This window comes from Phoenix dactylifera, chromosome 4 (assembly GCF_009389715.1).
Source record: "Phoenix dactylifera cultivar Barhee BC4 chromosome 4, palm_55x_up_171113_PBpolish2nd_filt_p, whole genome shotgun sequence".
In the NCBI taxonomy this organism is placed as follows: Eukaryota; Viridiplantae; Streptophyta; class Magnoliopsida; order Arecales; family Arecaceae; genus Phoenix; species Phoenix dactylifera.
The window spans coordinates 32,060,416-32,085,732 of NC_052395.1; the positions used below are offsets into that span (position 1 = coordinate 32,060,416).

The 25,317-nt window shown below is 40.6% G+C and overlaps 1 protein-coding gene and 1 pseudogene across 1 annotated transcript; one reads left to right on the forward strand and one right to left on the reverse strand.

Moving 5' to 3' along the window:
• Positions 1 to 894: 894 nt before the first annotated feature.
• Positions 895 to 3,171, reverse strand: LOC103698269 (transcription termination factor MTERF15, mitochondrial). The gene has a single exon (XM_008780261.4). It carries the CDS (start codon positions 3,093 to 3,095, stop codon positions 1,671 to 1,673), a length of 1,425 nt encoding a protein of 474 aa, XP_008778483.2. The 5' UTR covers positions 3,096 to 3,171; the 3' UTR covers positions 895 to 1,670.
• Positions 3,172 to 14,379: 11,208 nt separating this feature from the next.
• On the forward strand, positions 14,380 to 24,984 carry LOC103697586 (annotated as a pseudogene).
• Positions 24,985 to 25,317: the final 333 nt, after the last annotated feature.

Here is a 25,317-nt window from a genome sequence, read left to right on the forward strand (position 1 = left end):
CTTTCCTAATTTGAATGAAACGCAACAGATCTTTGCGCATGTATCTCAGTGGAAAGATGTTTTGGCTGCTGTTGAACTGCCTAAGCAATTATAGCTGCTCCTAAGCTCAAAATAAACATGCATGATCTGATAAGTTAGATAGTGCTTTTTTTTAAAAAAAAAAAAGTCTCAACCATGCAAACTAGGAAACCTCCTAATTGATATTTTCCTCTGGATGGCTCTCCATTTATATGCTGTTCTTAAGTAACCCAACTCAAATAAATTGCAAGGAGATGACAATGCCCTGTCTGCTCAAAACCAAAATACTAAAATTACCTGCAGTGGGTAACACTAGAAATCTTCAATGGAAGAGTCAATGTAGTGATTTTGGAGTAGCAAAAGTGAGGATTAAATTTTAATTGCTCAAGTGAGTGTTGTTTTCATTTCCCTCTTGCAGGATACTGGCTTCTTTTTTTCATTTGATTATGTTTTCATCATGGAGGGAACAAAAGGGCATATACCTTGAGTAGGGATCGAACAGGTGCTGCATGAATACAGTTTTTCTCATCAAAACATATGACATTGTTGATCTTAATAAGTTTCCTGGAAATATCAGACACCCTGGGAAAGATTTCACAAGGAATTTTATGCGAGATGAAAACAAGACTTTTTAAGTAAAACAAGAAAAAGGCAGATCTTCATAATATATGTTGGAAAACTGTTCAAAACCACTTGGCAGTCTGATGGGGGGTTTGAATACGTGCATGCTCCAGAACTTCCAAAGTATGCTAGAATAAAGATCCTTTGTGATCTACTAAACTTCACAAGCTTGATATATATATATATATATATATATATATATATATATATATATATATATATATCTTGACCAAAATCACTCTAAAGGAGGGCATATAGAAAAAAAATGACAGGTGTAGCAATCACAGGATTAAATATACAAGTAAACCTGTTGCTTTAATACGAACAACAAATTACTTGTAATCATAATGGAGGAGCATAGAGTCTATGCCAGTTGCAAGATAATGATTGAGATGAAGTAACCTTCAAGAAAGCAACTCAAAGTCTCTTGGATAAATAGGATAGAGCACGGAATGCCGCCCCTCCAATAGAAAAAGCATGATAATGTGCATATATAGATTCCCGCTTATCAGATACAAAGATAATATCATCTCGGATATTCAAGATGTTCTGGCCCTCTCAAAGAGGAATGGCTTCATCAAATCAGGTAGTTGTTTTAATGCACTGGTTAAGGCAAGATGTGATGTAGATCTTGGATAGACAGACAGGAGAGGTAGAAACATCTACATCTGGCATGCCGACCACCATTTCTCATTCCTTTTAATGAGGCAATTGAGTTCTTCAACAACTTAAAGACCTCCATAAAATGTCAACACTTATTCTTGGTTGGTGCTCCAAATTGACATAATGCTGACTGCATGAGCATTTCCCATTATAACACGTAAAAACCATTCAGTGCACTCCTCTTAACAAATTTTAACAGCAGATTTCAGACTTCCGGTGCCTGCTTTAAGTAATGCCAGTTAGGTTGATACCTTCAAATCCACAATACTCACCTTTGAACATTCTTGTTGCAATGTCAGTATTGTATTCTAGCTTGACATTAATTCCATATGTTTGTGAAAGCATTTACACAGGCAGTTACATCAGTGCTAAACCAGAGTTTCCATGAACTGCTTCATGTTCCTAATGTCTTCTTTAGAATCAGAGAACTTTTGTGGCTTAAACAGCTTCCACAATCCAGTCGGATGCCGTGGTTTAGCTTCTACTTCTCTTACTGATCCCCCAAAGATCTTTTCGCATTCTGGGTATGGTTTCACGAAAAAGTTGTAAAACTTAAGTTTACTAAGCTTTACTAGATGCTTCATTCCCACATCAAAACCAAGCCCGCCATTAGATCTCAGATAATCGATGATATTGTAACGTGGAATTACCTGTTTCTCAAGATTCACTCCCAAATACTCAGGAAATTCAACCAGATACTCAATACAAAGCCCAATCTTGTGTAGCAAAAACTCAATCTTCTTCTCCATATCCTCCAAATCATATATTATCGATCTGGGCTCTACATACAAAACCTTAAATGCATCTCTGTGGATCAAACCATGCTGGCACAAGCAGTCCACTCTAAGCTTCACATCGATCCCAGCTCTAAGAAGGCCCTTCCTTAGAATCTTCTCCTTGATTGCTGGCCTGCATTTCAAATTATTCAGCAATTCGATGCATCGAGAGAGCTCTCCTACTTCCATACCAAGAAGAAGCTTTGGATAATCAAGTATCGTCTTTCTGACCTCATTTCCAGTGAAACCCAAATCCCGTAACTCTTCAAACAAGGGCCTTAACCTACCTTCAAAACTGAGCGCTAAGAAACCTGGAAATTGGCAGCAGACTTTATCAATCTCAGCCCTCTTGAGTCCAACATTCTTCAAGATGTCAAGTTTACGACTTATGTCAGTAGAATTACTCGTTAAGGATAGAGGCAATTCCTCGAAAACCTCGCTCACTGTTTCACCACTAAAGCCGACATTTTTCATGAACTGTACACTTCGACGGAGCTCCTCCGGTTCAATCTGAAACCTCCCGGATTGTTCGAGAACTTTCTGGACTAGGGAAGAGGAAACGGTGGGAAACCCTAATTTCGAGAAGCCCGTCTGCCACTTCCTCAGAAACCCTAGTTCCAGAGCACTGGGGCAAGAGGGAAGGATCGATGGGAGAGAATTCATCGGCAGGCCGAAGGATTGGAGAATCCCAATGCATTTCTCGACGTCCGAAGGTCTATAATTCAATAAAAATCGGTTCTTTTGGATGAATTCGTGCAGCTTCGGTTCGGGAAAACAGTACCTCTGCAAGATATTGGCGAGGGAACTCTGTTGTGAGAACCGACGATCTGCGGGCGATTCCGTCGGAATTCTTCTTGGGGGATCTGTGGGTTTGGAGAAAGATCGAATTTTTTGAGGGTGATGTGATGGAATTCGAGGGAAATCGGAGAGGATGCAATGGAGAGGTCGTCGGGATGAAACCCTGATCGCCATGATTTGGTGGAGACAGGGTTTGCTGGGAGTCCGGACCCGACTCATTTACATTCCTCCTTGGGTACAGGGGAAGTCTTCTTGCATGAGTAAAAAGGCGAGTTCGGCTGTTACCGAAAGATTGGGCTGAAAGTTCTACATGATTCGAAAATTAGATAATCAGGGTGATTCTATATCAACCAAGTTTCACCCAACCTTGAGTTATTTAAGCATGGCCTTAAAGGTCAAAATCTTACTAATCTTACAGCCTTTTTAGTTCGTTCCTCAGGGATATCCAAATAAACCCAAAATGATTGATAGTTTTGCCGGTCCAAACTCCAAGCTACATTAACAATTAGTTAATTATCCATAGGGATATTGTATGTCATGCAAAATAGGGAAGTAGTCACATTGAAATTCTAAAATCATGTCGCAACTATAATCATATTGTAATTCTATATTTTTTTCCAAAAATTAGTTTCTAAAAATATTATATTAATAAAATATTAATATATAATGATAATAATTATAATATTTTGTATTATACTATAAATATAATATTATATTATATTATATCATAATACATTGATATGTTATATTATATAATATCGAATTATGTTATATTATTATGTTATAGTATTCAATATTATATTAACTATATTAGAATAATATTATTGTAATAACCTCAAAATTTTTATTTTTTTATATATAAAAAAGGATAGAATAGTCCTTTAAAATTGATATAAGGAGTAAAATTGGAAGGATAATGGTATAATTGTAGATATATCGAAGTGGCAAGGACAAAATGGAAATTTAATAATATTAAACAAAGAGTGAATAGTGCTTGATGTGACTTAATTAGACGGTTTGAATTGGTCTAAGACGGAATGAAACAGAGAGAGAGGAAGGGAGTCTCAGGCGTGAAACAGAGAGAAGGAGGAGAAGAAGAAGAAAAAAGAAGGAAGAGGGATTCGAGGTAGAAGGGAGCTCCGGTTGCACTGCGAGCTGAAGGAAAAAACGTAGGTCTCCTTCCCCTCTACGCAAGGACCCAAGTTTCACAAGAAGAAAAAGGTAAATACTCGTCCCTACCTAGTATTCTAAAGAATTTATGCTATAGAAAGGGTAGATGACAGTTGTAAGGGGTGTTAAAAGAGGAAGAATCGGATTTCGACAAATTTTTCCGGCACTACGGAAAAACCATGTCGAAGTCCCAACTTCGGTGAATTATTTCGGAGGTCAATCGGCCTCCGATGGTGATGCATGTTACCTTTTTAGAATTCCCTATGAGTGTAGAATGTTAGGTAAAAATTTCATCAAATTTAGAGTCTGAAAAGTGGATCAAACCCGGGATGAAGTAACCGGCTGTCGGTCCAGGTTACTGTTCATCCGAGTGGAAAAATAGGGGATTTCATGCTATAATAGGGTATTAAGCCTAGATTAAGCTAAGGGAGACCTTGTACTCATGCAAGAGAATTCCTAGTACACATAAATGATAAGTTAATTAATAGAAAAAGAAAAAAAAGAAAGAAAAGAAAAGATTTAGGGAACGGGAGAGTTGGAATCAATTAAAGTTCCCTATATTATAATTGGCACATAGATTATGGCCCTTGATACAAAACTAAATGTATTGTAAATGCATGTTACAGTTGGGCAAGAAGCTAGGGAATAAGAGGAAGAAGTTTTCTACTGCCAGCTGTAGATTTTTTGGAGGCGTATCAGGGCTGTGCCGGATTGACAGGTGAGTGGGAGTTTGTACTTAGCACCATGAGCACATTCCTTATTCATTTTCATGAATGTTGCCAAGTGTGACTTGATTCTACCTGAGCTTATTGATTGATATTGTGGTAGATTCCTCTATATTTTGTTCTCCATGCTTGATTATTCTGTACATGCATTTGAGGGAACATTGAGAGGAATTATGAGAGGTAGATGAGTAATTAAATGGGTTACAAATTGTGAAATGACTTATTTTGTAAATTGATTTCATTTCCTCCATTTCAAAGACTTGTAGAGTCCTTCTCATGGTATATTGAGTTGCATTGCACATCCTTGACCCCTCACTCCCAACCCTGATGTTAGTTTATGATTGGGTCGGAGTCGAGTGAGTGGTAGTCTTGATCATACTCCTTTTTAGTAGAGTATTGAGAGGGTGCATTATGGCATTTATGCATGGCTTGGCAGTATCTGCAGGACACTTATAGTCGATGGGGGTTGAACATCGGCCTTTGTGCACATAGTAGCCTTCTGGGTGGGCAGAGCCCAATCCCTTCCTAGGGGGACACGGCCCTAGGCGTAGGATCGGCCGGTCCTACGACTTATATTCTGCTTGCCGCGAGGCATAGTAAGACCCCCCGAGGTGCAGTATGGCTTTCCGCGGATGTAGAATTTCCGCGAGGTGCCGTTTAGTATATAGATGTGAGATGGATTTCTGTTCTGGATACTGGCCAGCATTTACATTATCAGTATGGTGTCTTATCCTGCATATGCATGTGACAGTGGGAAGTTGTTGCTGGTTCCTCTGGGGCGTAAAACTCACCTTTCGGCAGTTGTCTAGCATTTACATTATCGATATGGTGTCTTATCCTGCATATGCATGTGACAGTAGGAAGTTTTTGCTGGTTCGCCTGGGGCGTAAAACCCACCTCCCGACAGCTGTCTAGTGATGATTTCGCATATTGACATCCTAATTTACATATTGGTGTGATGTCATATTCTATGTATGCATATGGCAGTAGGAAGTTGTTGTGGTTCGCCTGGGGCGTAAGACCCACCTCTCGATAGCTATTTATCGATGATTCAGCATATTGACACCTGATTTGTATGTCCCAGCATTATGATCTGTTGAGCATATTCATGAGTAGCATATATATTTACTTGATTATTGCATATATGCTTCAGATGAGTTGATATTGATTGTGGTGATATTGATGATTTACTCCATATTCTCTATGTTGAGTTCATGTTCATCTTGTTATTGATCTTGAGATTTCATCTCGAGCCATGATTATATTCTGTCTAATGTGCATAATACTCTCTACTCCACTCACTGAGTATTCATATACTCACTCCCCAGTTTGGTGTTTTTGACTGCAGGGCAGGTATTGTATAGAGAGGAGCAGGGTTAGAGATTGCCTGCTAGCTGTGCCGCTCCATAGTATAGTATAATGTAGATAGAGGTTTATATCCTTTTGGTGTATTATAAACCTTCTGTTGTATATAGTGTACATAGTTACAGTTATAGATCCTGTCGTGGATATGGGTTTGACCATGGATGGAATGGGAACCAGATTTTTATACAGATGAGTTATATGCCTGTGATGATGTATTGATATATATTGTCCAAGTTCATTATGTGACAGATTATGTGATTGCTGCTCTGATAGGGAGTGTTGTTGCATGTATTGAGATAATCCTGACAGGTCACTATAGGAAAAGTGATCGTTTTGTGCATGTATCATGCCAAAATTTTCAAGATTTATTGATGATTGATAGGTAGTAGGGTTCTACACGGTGGCTGGTAGCCTTATGCCTACCCGCACCCTAGGACCATTGCGGCGGCCCGCCGGAAACGGGGCGGGGGTCGTAACAAAGCTTGGTATCAGAGCAAAGGTTAAGAAGAGTCCTGTCAGAGCAATAGGGTGAGTCAGGATTAAGTATAGGATTATACTATGGAGCATAAGGTTTTTCTGTATGTTAATTTATGAGTCATTTACAATTCAGTAAAATATATTATGACTCAGTGTGTAACGACTGCCCTCTCTTTTTAACTCTTTTAGAGACATATAAAGAATACCTCCAAGGAGAGGACCTGCTCGTCCTGGAAAGAGGATGGAGCCAGATATAGCATTGGATGCGGGTTCCGCACATGTCGAGCCCCAAAGAGAAAAATCTCCTCCTGCACATAGGCAGAGAGTTGATGATCAAGGAGAGGTAGGAAGTAGAGATGCATTGATGGAACTGGCAGATAATCAGGCTCTGAGGGAGCAGATTGCTCGGGGAAAATCTCCTGCCCCGTCAGTAGTATCCATCCCACCTCCTGTACCTGTGCCAAGAAGTTTGGCCAGGCGGGCTCTAGATGATGAGGGGATTACTGTACAGGAATTTCTTAGGCTCAGAACCCCGGAGTTTAAGGGGGAAGAAGGTGAAGATCCTCAGAGATTTCCGGAGGAGACTGAAAAGATGATACGGAGACTGCCCTGTTCTGATGCAAGAGCTATAGAACTTGTAGGGCTTACAATGAAGGAAGATGCCTGGGACTGGTACCAGAGACAAGTGGAGGACAGATTGTACAGTAGGAATCCTCCAACCTGGGAAGAGTTCAGGCAAGCAGTAATGGATGAGTTTTTGTCTCCGGCTGAGAGGCAAAATCAGGCTCTTCAGTTTGAGAGGCTGAAGCAGATGCCTGGAATGAGCGTATCTGAGTACGCTCGTGAGTTCACTAGATTGGAGAAGTATGCTCCTTACATCATCCCCACTGAAGCTGCCAGGATAGAAAGATTCAGGCGGGGTCTGATTTCCCCGCTTTATAATGCAGTACTGGCAGTAGAGGTCCCCATCTTGTCTAGGCTGATAGATAAAGCAAAACAGTGGGAGACCAGAAACAAAGAGGAAAGAGTTGAAAGAGACCAGAGGAAAATGAGTGTGGGGAAGGAGCAAAGCAGTAGAGGTAGATCTGAGGGAGTAGATCTCTCGGAGGGCCCGACGGAGCAGTCTGTACGCTCAGCTCCACCTGCCCTACGTAAGAGGAAATGGAGGGGAAGAGGTCAATCACAAGATACTTTTCTACCATCAGTACCTCGTCCTCCAGTCACTATAGCCAGAACTGAATCCGGGTTCCAATCATGGCCAGTGTGTGGCATATGTGGGAAGCAGCACCCTGACAGATGCAGAATGGGTCAGGGAGTGTGCTACAGATGTGGATAGCCGGGTCATTTTGCCAGAGAATGCCCGCAGGGTGCCACCCAGCAGTTGGTGCCTTTGGCATCCTATCCTTCTGTGCAGATGGACAGGCCTAGTAGTAGGGGGCCTGTAGGCAGAGGCAGAGGTCAGACACCAGCGTCACAGCAGAGTGTTGGACCATCTCAACTGTCAGCTCCAGTAGGCAGAGGGCAAGGAAATGTGATCACGGTAAATCCACAGGAGGCACAAGCATCGAATGCAGCTGTGACAGATATGCTCCTCATTGATAAGATTAAAGCTAGAGTATTATTTGATTCTGGAGCTACCCATTCATTTGTGTCCCCTTATTTTGCTAAACAGTTAGCTAAGGATAAGATATTAATGCATATTCCCTTAGCTATTAGTATACCTGTAGGGGATAGTATAAAAGCGAAGTATGTGTATCCTACCTGTGTGGTAGAGATAGAAGGTAAAACACTCCCAATTTATTTGATTTCCAATACCACACCGAGCAGAATATGAAGAGCAGATACACTCACCCCTTTGAGTAATCAGGTAATTTACTCTTTTAAATTCGAGAACGAATTTTATATAGGGGGGAGGATGTAATAACCCCAAAATTTTTTATTTTTTTTATATATAACAAAGGATAGAATAGTCTTTTAAAATTGATATAAGGGGTAAAATTGGAAGGAATTAAAGTTAATAGCATAACAGTAGATGCGTTGAAGTGTTAGGGGTAAAATTGGAAGGAATCAAAAGATAATGGCATAATTGCAGATATATCGAAGTGGCAAGGGCAAAATGAGAATTTAATAATATTAAACAAAGGATGAATAGTGCTTGATGTGACTTAATTGGAGGGTTTGAATTAGTCTCAGACGGAATGAAACAGAGAGAGAGGAAGGGAGTCTCAGGCGTGAAATAGAGAGAAAAAAAAAGAGAAGGAGAAGAAGAAGAAGAAAAAAGAAGAAGGAAGAGGGATTCGAGGTAGAAGGGAGCTCCAGTTGCACTGTGAGCTGAAAGAAAAAACGTAGGTCTCCTTCTCCTCTACGCAAGGACCCAAGTTTCACAAGAAGAAAAAGGTAAATACCCGTCCCTACCTAGTATTCTAAAGAATTTATGCTATAAAAAGGGTAGATGACAGTTGTAAAGGGTGTTAAAAGAGGAAGAATCGGATTTCGACAAATTTTTCCGGCACTACGGAAAAATCGTATCGAAGTCCCAACTTCGGTGAATTATTTTGGGGGCCAATCGGCCTCCGATGGTGATGTATGTTACCTTTTTGGAATTCCCTATGAGTGTAGAATGTTAGGTAAAAATTTTATCAAATTTGGAGTCCAGAAAGTGGATCAAACCCGGGATGAAGTAACCGGCTGTCGGTCCAGGTTACTGTTCATCCGGGTGGAAAAATAGGGGATTTCATGCTATAATAGGGTATTAAGCCTAGATTAAGCTAAGGGAGACCTTGTACTCATGCAAGAGAATTCCTAATACACATAAATGATGAGTTAATTAATAGAAAAAGAAAAAAAAAGAAAGAAAAGAAAAGATTTAGGGAACGGGAGAGTTGAATCAATTAAAGTTCCCTATATTATAATTGGCACGTAGATTATGGCCCTTGATACAAAACTAAATGTATTGTAAATGCATGTCACAGTTGGGCAAAAAGCTAGGAAACAAGAGAAAGAAGTTTTCCATTGCCTGCTGTAGATTTTTTGGAGGCGTATCAGGGCTGTGCCGGATTGACAGGTGAGTGGGAGTTTGTACTTTGCACCATGAGCACATTCCTTATTTATTTTCATGAATGTTGCCAAGTGTGACTTGATTCCACCTGAACTTATTGATTGATATTGTGGTAGATTCCTCTGTATTTTGTTCTTCATGCTTGATTATTTTGTACATGCATTTGAGGGAACATTGAGAGAAATTATGAGGGGTAGATGAGTAATTAAATGGGTTCCAAATTGTGAAATGACTTCTTTTGTAAATTGATTTCATTTCCTCCATTTCAAAGACTTGTAGAGTCCTTCTCATGGTATATTGAGTTGCATTGTACACCCTTGACCCCTCACTCCCAACCCTGATGTTAGTTTATGATTGGGTCGGAGTCAAGTGAGTGATAGTCTTGATCATACTCCTTTTTAGTAGAGTATTGGGAGGGTGCATTATGGCATTTATGCATGGCTTGGCAGTATCTGCAGGACACTTATAGTCGATGGGGTTGAACATCGGCCTTTGTGCACATAGTAGCCTTCTGGGTGGGCGGAGCCCAGTTCCTTTCTAGGGAGGACACGGCCCTAGGCGTAGGATCGGCCGGTTCTACGACTTATATTCTGCTTGCCGCCGGGCATAGTAAGACCCCGCGAGGTGCAGTATGGCTTTCCGCGGATGTAGAATTCCCGCGAGGTGCCGTTTAGTATATAGATGTGAGATGGATTTCTGTTCTGGATACTGGCCAGCATTTACATTATCAGTATGGTGTCTTATCCTGCATATGCATGTGACAGTGGGGAGTTGTTGCTGGTTCGCCTGGGGTGTAAAACCCACATTCCGGCAGCTGTCTAGCATTTACATTATCAATATGGTGTTTTATCCTGCATATGCATGTGACAGTAGGAAGTTGTTGCTGGTTCGCTTGGGGCGTAAAACCCACCTCCCGACAGCTGTCTAGTGATGATTTCGCATATTGACACCCTGATTTACATATTGGTGTGATGTCATATTCTATGTATGCATATGGCAGTAGGAAGTTGTTGTGGTTCGCCTGGGGCGTAAGACCCACCTCTTGATAGCTATTTATCGATGATTCAGCATATTGACACATGATTTGTATGTTCCAGCATTATGATCTGTTGAGCATATTCATGAGTAGCATATATGTTTACTTGATTATTGCATATATGCTTCCGATGAGTTGATATTGATTGTGGTGATATTGATGATTTACTCTATATTCTCTATGTTGAGTTCATGTTCATCTTGTTATTGATCTTGAGATTTCATCTCGAGCCATGATTATATTCTGTCTTATGTGCATAGTACTCTCTACTCCACTCACTGAGTATTCATATACTCACCCCCCAGTTTGGTGTTTTTGACTGCAGGGCAGGTATTGTATAGAGAGGAGCAGGGTTAGAGATTGCCTGCTAGCTGTGCCGCTCCATAGTATAGTATAATGTAGATAGAGGTTTATACCCTTTTGGTGTATTATAAACCTTCTGTTGTATATAGTGTACATAGTTACAGTCATAGATCCTGTTGTGGATATGGGTTTGACCATGGATGGAATGGGAACCAGATTTTTATACAGATGAGTTACATGCCTGTGATGATGTATTGATATATATTGTCCAGGTTCATTATGTGACAGATTATGTGATTGCTGCTCTGATAGGGAGTGTTGTTGCATATATTGAGATAATCCTGACAGGTCACTATAGGAAAAGTGATCGTTTTGTGCATGTATCATGCCAAAATTTTCAAGATTTATTGATGATTGATAGGTAGTAGGGTTCTATGCGGTAGCTGGTGGCCTTATGCCTACCCGCACCCTAGGACCGTCGCGGCGGCCCGCCGGAAACGGAGCGGGGGTCATGACAATTATATTATATTACAGTAATGTTATACTATATTATATATTTATGTATTAATACATATTATATTTTATTATGCTCTATTGTATAATACTATATAATATTTTTTATAGTTATTTTGTCGTACTAAAAGTATTTTCTCAGTTTGTTTACCAAACAACAAATAGTTTTTTTTGTGAAAGCTCTATTTCAAAAGTTCTACTTCAAAAAGCTCAACTTCTGAAAACTCTACTGCCAACATCTCTACCAAACGGGGCCTAGGTTATCTTGAATCATTTTTCTTCTTGTCATTTCGTCTCAAAATTGCTAGATTTTGGAAAGAAAAAAAAACAATTAGACTTTTTAGAGAATATTTTAGTCTTTTATTTTCTCTAAAATATTTTCTCTCCTTGAATTTTACAAGCGATAAAAATATCAATCTTATATTTCTATAATTTTTAATTTTCTTAGAAATCAAAGAGGGTGTTAGATTAGCTTTACATCGATATGATTAATACATATTTGCTGAGATCTCCATCGAGATGGAAATCTTTTCATCTAATTTACAGCCTTGTGACCTTTTCGCAGAGCCCTCTATAATTGATGCATAGATCGGAACAAAGAGAGAGTTCTCGTGGCTTGAAAAGGTACCGGTGGTCACATTAACTTGGAATATTCAAAAGGAACTTGGTTAGGACTGCAACTGTGTGCTTTTGGAATTTAGCATCTTTTTTTTTTCCCTGGCAACGGCGGCTCACATGCGACGGATGTGAATGCTGCCAACCAAATTAGAAAAGATAAGATAATGCAAGAAAAAAAAGGCACCGACATGTGGTTTACCTAGGCAAAGCCTCCAGAATGATATGCCATAAAGGAAGCCATCTAATCGGCAGCGCTATTTGCCTTTCTATAGACGTATGAGGCCTGCGAGAGATCACACTCGTTTAAAAGCCTGTGGATGTCATAAAACAGTGGTCTAGAATCAGCGCTACGTCTCCAACCTTAGATCCACTCGATCACCATTGCTGAATCTCCTTCAAGGAGATACGGTCCGGCCCTAGCACACGCCTCACGTAGGTGATACTCGCCCATGCAGCTTTGAACTCGGTATAGGCTACGGATATGTCGAAGATTTACCGACCCCCAGCTACTACCAGCCTAGCATCATAGTCTTTGATGATGAATTCTGCGCCTCTTATGCATCCGCTCTCGCCAACACTTCCATCAAATTTTATTTTGAAAAAATTAGAGAGGTGGGAGCTCCCATGAAACCCTTGAGAAAACCGGGGTGGGGGTTGAGGCTCCAATAAAACTAACATGGTCTTGGGCACCGCAAAAGCAAAAGGAGGGCTCCTTTTTTTTTTTTTTTTTTTTGGCTATCTTAAAGGATAATAATGTGGTGGTACGGATGATCTCCACTAAGAAAAGCTCAGTCCGCAACTTATTCACGAAAATCCGGGCATCCCTATCTAGCCAGATAGGCTAGGTAGGCGGCCTTGATTTCTGGTTCCTCCTGGCCAGGATTCAAACTTAATCGATTCCATTGTGTCAGTAAATAATAAAAATTGTTATGCTTGTATATAGCGTGGGTTAGTTGACACCGAGAAACAAACAGCCACATCCCACCACACTGCATGAAACCATGTTAAGAGCCCTATTTAATATCAGTGAAAATGGAATTACGTTCTAGCATCTCCTGTGCAGGCTCAGTGCATGATAATTGAAAGATTTTTTCTGATCTAAATCCAATGTGCAAAATAACTGGTTTCCGTGGGTGCATATTGATATGTCTTCCTCCCTTCCTGGTGGATCAAATGATCTCTCTTTCGCACACAGGCACAAAGTTATAGGCTTATATCAAGGTTTAACAAAATGTCATACCAGTCAGTGCCTCATCTGTTTCCAAACAAACTTGATCTATGAAGATGGAGGGTTCAATAAAAACACAGTCACTTGCCACAAGTTATCCAACTGGGACCCCTTCATCACAAGGAAGCACATTTGGAATCACCTTTTATATGGCCCTGCTTGCCAAATTTCAAAACTATTAAAACCATTAAATGCCATACAACATAAGGTTCTCTTTTGTTGGGAGTTCTTCTCTAAAATGTAATTATCTTTATTACATGATTAACAACTTGAAATTTGTTGCAAGGCTCTGTTCCATGTAGTGCACATTATATAAATTATAAACAATTTGCAATTTTTTGGTAGATGAGGCCATGAGCAATTTCTAGCTCTGACATGGAATAGCCCTTCCCGATTGAACTCGCCCAACCCTAACAAAGAGGGGGTCTGTTTGCGAGCCTTTGGCACAACCGTATCAGCTAGCTAATCGGCATCTTGTACTATTGTTTTCTTCCAGCCGTGTGGGCACCATATTAGAAAAACTTTCACACAAAGGGAACATTGAGAGTTGAGACTCTATGTGGCCCCCATCACATTAGAAAGCCTTTACATAATAGAAGATTTGGGAATCTAATAACAATGAAAAAATGAAAAAAGAAAAGAATCCATGGAAGAAACCTCAAAGGCCACCCCAATGTGCTGGATTTTGAGACTTTCGCACCATATATGGTAGATAGGTGTTTATATGTATGCCATATGTGCCATTGAAAACTAAAAATTCACCCTGGAGCATATTTTTATACCTAAATTTATATATTTTTCTCATCATCATTTTCTGAATTTTTTTTAATATTATTTTTTTAATATTCAAATTTTTGTTATTTTCAAGTTTTCTAATTGCTATTTTTATTTTTTTTTGTTAGATTTTTCGAACATTATCTCTTTTTTTTGCTTTCAATACACCATTTATAATTTTTGAATTTTTCCTAACATGTTCCAGTTATGATGATTGAATCTTATAAGGTGCTAAGTGAGTTATAGACATTGAAACACACTGGGGATGAAGCAGATCTTAAAATCGAAACTTATTTATTCTGATTCCATTAAGTTGATCTGTAGGCTGTATTCTTTTACACACTTCAGCAGGTCATATGACAGATGAAGTCACAATCTGAGAGTGAATTTCCAATTCAGGAATCTTTTGGAGCCATACGCACAGTCAGGTCCTTTGCTCAGGAGGATTATGAAATTTCACGATACCCTGAGAAAGTAGATGGAACATTGAAGCTAGGACTCAAACAGGCTGTGAGTTCCTTTTCTGGTTTGCAATTGTTTATGCATTTGAGATAATTAGTTGATTGCTGAACTGTTAATGACCTTTGCTCCAGAAAGTTGTTGGTCTTTTTGTGGACTCAATGCAGCATCAACATTGTCAGTTGTCGCTGTAGTGATGTATGGAGCTAATCTGACCATCACTGGGTCTATGACTACTGGTGCTCTTACATCATTCATTCTTTACAGCCTTACAGGTTATTCTTGAAGGCTTTAAATATACTTCAAGTTATTTAGCTTTAAACAAGATTCGAAAATGGTTTAGTTATCTTCTGATAATGCAGATATATACATCTGAACCATAAAGATTTTTTTGGCAAAGATGCTAAACATTTGATGCAAGATGGAGATGATTCTTTTATTTTTTCTTGTCCCACTGTAGTTGGTTCGTCAGTGTCTTCTCTATCAGGATTATATACAACTATGATGAAAGCTGCTGGTGCAAGCCGAAGAGTTTTCAGCTTCTTGATCGTGTCTCCTCCATGCCAAAATCAGGAGATACATGCCCCCTTGGGTTGGTTATCCATATAAACCAGTGCACGCTGACACTAACAATATTTCAGCTACTTTGATAGCTATTGATGTTTTCAATTGACAATGTGGATTGATGGTAGCGACCAAGATGGAGATGCTGAGCTGGATGATGTCTGGTTTGCTTATCCTTCTCGCCCCACTCATATGGTGCTTAAGGTATCTTATGTGTTGTTTTTAAAACACAATCCAAATAGAAGTTCTATTAACTTTCATTTCTCAATTGATCCTGATTTCTCATGCAATTCATTTTGATGAATTACTTTCTCAATTTTAGGGAATTACATTGAAGTTGAGGCCTGGCTCAAAGGTTGCCCTTGTTGGGCCAAGTGGTGGTGGAAAAGTAATTTCATTTACAAACCAGCAGCATTTGTCTCTCTAGTAATTGGATCCTGCCAAAGGAGTTAGCTTTTGCAAATTTTTTTAAACTTGATCTGTAGGATATTCACTACTTATTCTTGTTGCATGGAACTTGCAGACTACTATAGCAAATTTAATTGAACGGTTCTATGACCCTGTAAAGGGAAAGATCTTACTAAACGGAGTTCCATTGGTAGAAGTATCACACGAGCATCTACACAGACAGGTACTCGACATGATATTTGTTGTATTGTCACCAAACTTCCTAAACATCTTAAGATTCATTTGCATAGATACACAAGAAGATCATCCCACCTTTCACACATCAAGTTTCTGACTCGGAGATGCACATATGCAGTTCTAAATAATGTAATGCATCAATATAGATGGTTAGTGATCTGTGATAATAACCTAAGAGTCTATCAGACACAAGAATTATGATCATGACATTTGGAAGTTTGTATATGGGCATATACATGAAAATGTGCTAAGAAGACAAACAAACAATCAAACAAAAAAGCTATACCACAACCACAATGAAAATCTGATATCAATATTTTTATTGCTCCTCCAGTATATACTCTCAGTCACCCACAATAAAGAGAGCTAGTATATTTTGATGCTGCTAGAGCTATAAATGAATCATAATTTTTGTCAGTTCTTCAAGCAGAGATGGTAGGATTTTACAATTTTATGAAGAGAACCACTGACATGCTAGTGGATTGCTTTGTTCAGGATGTGGAGATTGCTCACATGTCCACCTAACTATTGCAGTAGTTTGTAGCTGTTAGTGTCAATCAGAATAAGTTCAGGCAAAGAAAAAAAAACATATAAAAAATGCTGATGTATCCTTTTGTTGAGCCAGTAACTACTTTTAATAATGTAGCACAACTGCAGGAAAAAGAGGAGAAGGAGGAAGAATTGGAGAGGGAGAAGGAAGAAGAGGTTATAGAGACGCAGGAAGAAGAGAAGGGGAGGAGGAGGAAGAAGAAGAAGAAGAAGAAGAAGGAGGCTAGGGTTTTTTCATTCAATCATCAATTTCCTCATAAATGAGAGGGGTGGTCTTTATATAGACCTTACACATTGACCCAATTACATAAACCCAATTGACTACTCTAATAACAAAACAATTGACCAAATTGACTTGACTAAGACAAATGCAATAAAAGAAAATGACTTAGACTCAAATGGACCCAATTTGAGTCTGACTCAATCCGAGGGTTTAGGATCATCTGGACGAAGGGCTCTGATGTCCCCATCAACTCCTCCCGGATGAGAAAAGCTCAACCCCGTCGGGTACAGGTCTAGCCAGCTGTCGTACTGTTCCAGAAGATCGGGGTCAAAGCGCTGTAACCGGGCTCTGAAAATCCACGTCATGTCAGACTTTGGTCGACCTTTCCACCGAATAAGGTAACGTTGGTAACCACCGTTCCTGGTTGATATAACCTGCTCATCCAATATATGTTCTATTTGTTCTCTGCATGCATGAAATTTGGGAGGTAGTGGCTCAACAGCAGGTAATAGATCAGGGTGTTCAACATGGGCAGGTATATCAATAAAGGGGTCAGAAGGCATGAATATTGTCTTTTTGTATGGGACTAAATCTTGAACATTAAATGTCGCACTAATCCCAGAGTCATCAGGAAGATCCACAACATATGCATTCGAACTGATTTTCATTAAGACTTTGAACGATTCCGCACTACAAGCTTGCAATTTCTTAAACATTTCCGAAGAAAGTCGTTCAAGCCTAATTCTTATCATGACGTAATCTCTTTCACTTATCTCTTTATAACAACTGTGTAAATCAGCAAGGAATTTATATTTTAAGTTACTAAAGTGACTACAATTGCCGATTTCTTAATGCAATGAATGTGGATGTGATGCAAATGATTGTGCAAACTCAAAGACTCTATACTAATGAGACATGAAAAACAAGTCTATGGGTTTCCTAGGTTTCTAATCATGCACCACTTCGAATGGATTCATGCCTATGGACTTATTAACTGAACTATTATATGCAAACTCATCTGTCGGTAATATTAAATCCCAGGTCCTAGCATATGCATTTGGGTTGAGCCTATGTTGTGGAAGGTTGGGCATAGATGCTCCGGAAACTAGATCAATTGCGTGTTGGATATCACGCATCGGAGGAAGTGCATCTAGAAGATCATCAGGGACTACAAAATGAAACTCCTCTAGAAAGAAAACTACTATAGGAGAATGTTCAAGGTTGGACTCCGCATTGGTATCTTTAGCCACAAGTGCCAACTCAGGTGACTGGCTCTCAATATCTTTCACTACCTCTTCCACAGTAGTGATGTGAAATGGCATGGTTGTACTTAGATCAATAGTCTCCCTTTGGAAATTGTCACGACCCCCGCCCCGTTCCGGCGGGCCGCCGCGACGGTCCTAGGGTGCGGGTAGGCATAAGGCCACCAGCCACCACGTAGAACCCTACTACCTATCAATCATCAGTAAATTCTAAAAAAAATTGGCATGATGCATGCACAAAATGATCATCTTTCCTATGGTGACCTGTTAGAATTATCTCAATACATACAACAACACTACCTGTCAGAGCAGCAATCACATAATCTGTCACATAATAAACCTGGACAATATATAGCAATACATTATCACAGGCACACAACTGATCTGCACACACACACACACACACACACACACACACACACACACATATATATATACCTGCTTCCCAATCCATCCATGGTCAACCCATATCCACAACAAGATCTATGACTGTAACTATATACTACATACAACAGAAGTTTTGTAATACACCAAAAGGTATAAACCTCTATTTACATTATACTATACTATGGAGCGGCACAGCTAGCAGGCAACCACTAATCCTGCTCCTCTTTATACAATACCTGCCCTGCAATCAAAAATATCAAACTGGGAAGTGAGTATATCAATACTCAATGAGTGGATAGAGAGTACTATGCACATGAGATAGAATATAATCATGGCTCGAGATGAAATCTCAAGATCAATAACAAGATGAACATGAACTCAACATAGAGAATATAGAGTAAATCATCAATATCACCACAATCACAATCAACTCATCTGGAGCACATATGGAATAATCAAGTAATCATATATGCTACTCATGAATATGCTCGACAGATCATAATACTGGAACATACAAATCGGGTGTCAATATGCTGAAACATTGATAAATAGCTATCGGAAGGTGGGTCTTATGCCCCAGGCGAACCACAACAACTTCCTACTGCCATGTGCATGCATAAAATATGACACCATACTAATATGTAAATTAGGGTGTCAATATGCTGAAACATCGATAAATAGCTATCGGGAGGTGGGTCTTACGCCCCAGACGAACCACAACAACTTCCTACTGCCATATGCATGCATAGAATATGACACCACACCAATATGTAAATCAGGATGTCAATATGCGAAGTCATCACTAGACAGCTGTCGGAAGGTGGGTCTTACGCCCCAGGCGAACCACAACAACTTCCTACTGTCACATGCATATGCAGGATAAGACACCACACTGATCATGTAAATGCTGGCCAGTATCCAGAACAGAAATCCACAGAAACATCTCACATCTATATACTAAACGGCACCTCGCGGGAATTCTACATCCGCGGAAAGCCATATTGCACCTCGCGGGGTCTTACTATGCCCGGCGGCAAGCAGAATATAAGTCGTAGGACCGACCGATCCTACGCCTAGGGCCGTGTCACCCCTAAGAAGGGACTGGGCTCCGCCCACCCAGAAGGCTACTATGTGCACAAGGCCGATATCTAACCCCATCGACTATAGGTGTCCTGTAGATACTGCCAAGCTTTGCATAAATGCCATAATGCACCATTCCAATACTCTACTACAAAGGAGCATAATCAAGACTACCACTCACTCGGCCATGACCCAATCACAACTAATATCAGGGTTGGGAGTGAGGAATCATGGGAGTACAATGCAACTCAATATATCATGAGAAAGGCTCTACAAGTCTTTGAAATAGAGAAAATGAAATTAATTTACAAAAGAAGTCATTTCACAATTCGGATCCAATTTAACTACTCATAAAGGAGTATAATCAAGACTACCACTCACAAGTCTTTGAAATAGAGAAAATAAAATCAATTTACAAAAGAAGTCATTTCACAATTTGGAACCAATTTAATTACTCATCTATCCCTCGTAATTTCTCTCAATATTTTCTCAAATGCATGTACAGATTAATCAAGCATGGAGAACAAAACATAGAGGAATCTACCACAACAATTAATCAATGAGCTCAGATGGAATCAAGTCACACTTGGCAACATTCATGAAAATGAATAAGGAATGTGCTCATGGTGCAAAGTACAAACTCCCACTTACCTGTCAATCTGGCACAGCCCTGATACACCTTCAAAACTTTATGGTAGGCAGTAGGGGGCTTCTTCTTCTTGCTCCCTAACTTCTTGCCTAGCTAAAACATATATTAATCATGCTCTTAGTTTTGTATCAAGGGCCTATTATCTATGTATCAATCATAACATAGAAGGCTTTAGTTGACTCAACTCCCTCCTTCCCTAAATCTTTTCTTTTCTTTTTTTTTTATTTTTCTTATTAATTACCTCACCATTTATGTGTATTAGGGACTCCCTTGCACGAGTACAAGGTCTCTCTTAGCCTAATCTAGGCTTAATACCCTATTATGGCATGAAATTTCTTATTTCCCACCCGGATGAACAGTAACCCGGACCGACAAGGTTACTTCATCCTGATTTTGGTCCATTTTTCAAACTTCAAATTTTATGACATTTTTATCTAACATTATACACAATGAGGGATTCCAAAGAGGTAAGATACATTGCCATCGAAGGCCGATTGACCTCCGAAACAATTCGCCAAAGTTGGAACTTCGATATGGTTTTTCTGCAGTGCCGGAAAAACTTGTCGAAATCCAATTCTTCCTCTTTTAACCATCTCTACAATCCTTATCCAATCCCTCTAGACTACATCCACCCTTTGTATAGCCTAATTTCATCAAAAGACTAGGTAGGAATGGGTATTTACCTTTTTCTCTTCGGAAAATCGAGGTCTTTGCGTAGAGGGGAAGGAGACCTACGCCTTTCCCTTCAGCTGGCAGCGCAACCGGAACTCCCCTCCACCTCGAATCCCCTTCCTCTTTCTTCTCTTTCTTCTTCTTCTTCTTCTTCTTCTTCTCTCTCTTTTTTTTTCTTCTTTCCTTCCACGCCTGAGACCTTCCTCTCCTCTCTGTTTCACGTCTGAGCCACCAAACCCTCTTAATTAAGTCACAGCACACACCAAAAATTTTCATTTTGCCCCTAACACTTCAACATATCTACTATTATGCCATTAACTTTTGATTCCTTCCAATTTTATCCTACCACTTCAACTCATCTACAACTATGCCATTATCTTTTGATTCCTTCCAATTTTATCCCTTATATCAATTTTAAAGGACTATTCTATCCATTTTTATAAAAAAAAATTGGAGGTTATTACAGAAATTATTTTGGACAAAGTCTAATTCTGTGGGTTCGTCTTCAAAGTCTGCTACATAGTCTTTTATATTTGGTTCATAGACTTCTTTGACATACTCGGTCTCTTGGGTCCCAGCTTCTGGTTCAGTAATTAGGTAAGTCTTGGCAGGGCATTGGGACGCGATGTGGCCGGACTTTTGGCACCAGAAGCATTGGGTTTGGCTTCGAGAAGAAGGGTTGGAACCTAATATTCCTTTTTTCTTATCAGTTGAAGGGTTTGGGACAGGCATCGGGGAGGTCCAATTTGGTGCGTGGGTTAGGCCGGGTTGATTAGGAGGATTGAAAAGAGGTGTAGATTGTGGAAGATAATTTTGGTTAGGTCGGGCTGCAACAGGGGTTGACGGTTTAGAGGTCCTAGAATTTCGCATGAGCTCACGGATCTCTTGTTTGAATTCCTTGTGTACAGCCCGCATGGCATCGAGCTGTTCTATGAGAGACCTCAAAATGTCGAAATTAATGGTAGCTACAGAGGTTTTAGGTTGATTGAAATAGTACTTCCTCTCACAACGATTTGGCATGCAATGACGACACGAGGTGATGATGTAAAATATAGTATCACTAATGAAACCCTAATAGATATGATGTATGACTAAATTTGACGCAGGACAACCTATTAATGTAATCTATTATGATTTCAGAGATCAGCAAGTTTTCACAAGAATATCTTAAAGTTTAAATGTTGCTAATTTTTTACTTCAGTTATTCAGAATTAAGGATTAAGATTATTCGATTTACGAAATTAGATTGCAATCAAGTAGTACAGTTGTTCTGATCCTAAAGTAATCTGATCGAAGAATGTTAAGAAACATCCAGTTGCTAGGGTGTACTAATTTAATATCTAGATTTTAAAAGGCGAATAGGGTAGGTTTGAAAGTAGGGGTTCTATGTTCTAAATTTTGACAGCAAAAGTAAGTTTCAAGAATATGGTTATCATGCAAGAGAACTAGAACATAATTAGATGAACAAACCCAAGAAAAGTGGAAACCTTATTACCTGTTGTGAAATAGATGACCAAAATGTATGCTCGTGGGCTGGGCGACGATCGGTGCGTGGTTGTAGCTGATGGACACTTTCAATTGGCTTCAACTTGGATCCAATCACAGCACCTTGGCAAGTCAGCTGGGCTTGTAAAATGGCGGGGAGTGGACTTGTTGGAGTTTGTGGGATGGGATTAGGCCTCTGTTGTGAAGGCCTGCTGGCTTGGGCCCGTGAGGTGGCAGTGGGGTGGTTCGAAACTTGGGTCCAAAAGGGGCCTGCCTGGGGGTCGATGGAGGGTGCTCGGGTGAGCTGCAGTGGCCGAAGAAGAAAAGGGATGAGGGGAAAGAGGGGCGGCGGAAGGTGACAAGGGTTCGGGATGGGGATGGCCGGCGACGGAGCAGACAAAGCAGCAGGCAGGTGGCGGCAGAGCTGCGGCGACGATGGAGGCGGAGCTCGAGGGAAGAAGTAGGATGGGTTGGGCGGCGCGGTGTAGGCGGACACGGAAGATAGAAGGGGATGGTGGCTTTGGCCGGCGGAGCAGAAGCGGCGAAGGGTGGGCGGCGGCACGGGTGGAGCGGCGCTCAAGGGTTGCGGCGCGGCGTCCAGCCGGAGAAGACGAACAGTGGTAGGTCTCTCTTTTTTTTCCTTTTTTTCTTTTTTTTTTCTTTTTTTCCTTTTTTTTCTTTTTTTTTTACGCATGTGCGGTCACGTGCGGGCTTTTTGGACCCGGGTTTCTGGTTATCGGGTTTGACCCGACCCGATACTCGTTACGGAGTTGTCACATGTAAATCACGTGTCGGACCTTCTTTTTTTTTGTGGGATCCGGGTTGCCGGGTTTCGGGTTAACGGGTGTGAAGCTTACCCGTTAAGCAACTTCAACCTCCTGACGGTTCGGGAGGGCTCTCCGACGGCCGTGGCGGAGGGCGGTGATCTCGGCTGCGGTTCCGTGGTCCGCGGCGACGGGTGGCTCCGGCAGGCGGCGGTGTCTGGTGGCGAGCCGACGGCAAGGTGGTCATGGCTCCGGCAGGCATCTTCCGGTGGTGAAGGCGGAAACGTGCACGGTGAAGAGGGGTCACAGCAGGTCGGTGGTGTCGGGATGGCACAAAGCGGCGGTGGGGTGCGGTGCAGCCGGCGGCGAACGGTGGAAGTGGTGGCCGCGGGCTTGGCGGCCAATGGGAAGGGCCCGATGAAAGGGGTTTTCCACTTTTTGTCTTTGATGAGAACCGAGAGGGAGAGAGGGACCTTCTTTTTTTTGTGTGTGTGTTCTTCTGGTGAGCACCGAGGGGAAGAGACAGAGATGATGTCTCGGGTGGGATTTTGGTGGGGTGAATGAATAGGGATGGTGGACCGTGGGAGGTTGAGGGAGAAGATGCTGGATCGTGGCTTTGACAACAGGGGCAAAGCCGGGGCTCTGATACCAAGCTGATGTAGCATAACTGCAGGAAAAAAAGGAGGAGGAAGAATAGGGGAGGAATAAGGAAGAAGAGGTTATAGAGACACAGGAAGAAGAGAAGGGAGGAGGAAGAAGAAGAAGAACAAGAAGGATGCTAGGGTTTTTTCATTCAATCATCAGTTCCCTCATAAATGAGAGGGGTGGTCTTTATATAGACCTTACACATTGACCCAATTACATAAACCTAATTGACTAGTCTAATAACAAAACAACTGACCAAATTTACTTGACTAAGACAAAAGCAAATAATGCAATAAAAGAAAATGACTCAGACTCAAATGGACCCTATCCGAGTCTGGCTCAATTCGGGGGCTCAGGATTATCTGGACGAAGGACTCTGATGTCCCCATCACTCTGTTTCAAGCTGTATGCTCACGCAAAAAAATAGATCTACCACTTGCATCATCTTTGCATTTTCTGGATTTTATTGCTATTAAAATATAAAATTGAGATAAAATTGAGAATCATAGTTCTTTTGCAGATTTTGATCGATAATTTTTTTTATTATTAATTTTAAAAATGCAGGTTAGCATTGTTAGCCAGGAACCTGTCCTTTTTAACTGCTCTGTTGAAGAAAATATTGCTTATGGATTTGATGGCAAAGCCAGCAGTACTGACATCGAAAATGCTGCTGTTAAGTCTTAATATCGTTCCTTAGGCAATAATTCTTCTGAATGACATATGTTGCTAATTCCACTCTTAATCTGCTACCGCAGAAAATGGCTAATGCACACGAATTTGTATCTAAATTTCCTGAACAATATAAGACCCATGTTGGGGAGCGAGGCATGAGACTTTCTGGCGGCCAGAAACAGAGAATAGCTATTGCAAGAGCTTTGTTGATGAACACACGGGTCCTTCTCTTGGATGAAGCTACAAGTGCATTGGATGCTGAAAGTGAATATCTGGTTCAGGTATATTTATAAATTATTTTGGTTACTGTTTTTCTGAAAACAAGGGCTGCTGTATCCTGAATAATTAGAACATAATTTTGATTTACATTTCAATAAAGTATTACATCTCTTGTCACCTGGAATTTTCTGAGCTGTGGTTTGAGCATTTTTGTTGAACATGGTTCCTGGATATGCTAAAAAAGCTTAGGAAAAAACTACTGATTGATTTTTTTCTGAGGAGTTCTCCTGACATATTTATTTGTTTTTACTAATTGAGTACATCTACATGATACAGGATGCGATGGATTCTCTAATGAAGGGAAGGACTGTTCTTGTCATAGCACACAGGCTCTCAACTGTCAAGAGTGCAGACACTGTAGCTGTGATATCTGATGGTCAGATGGCTGAAAGTGGTACTCTCACGACGAACTTCTGAGTAAGAATGGCATCCATACTGCATTGGTGAAGAAGCAACTGCAAGGACCTAGATATGAATCTAGTGAAGCACCTGATGAGCGGTATTAAAGACTAACTTGGTTTGTCCATGCCTTACTAGACATCAAAACAACAAATATAATTTGTTAAGTAACATGCATTATTCAGTAACCATGTACATAAGTACTCTCCACTATGGCACGTATCAATGTAATAGTGCCACAGGTTTTGTTGCTGGAATCAGTCGTTCGGATTAGGGCGCTTCCGATCACGTGCTAGCGACGCGCCCACGTACTTGAGGGGACTTGTATTTTCACCAACACTACCCCCCGACTTCCGAGTTCGGGCTGCTTGCGAGCTCGGACGTGGGAAGTAGTTCGTTTTTATTGCGGTGATGGGGCCAGGGAGACTTAAATTATGCCG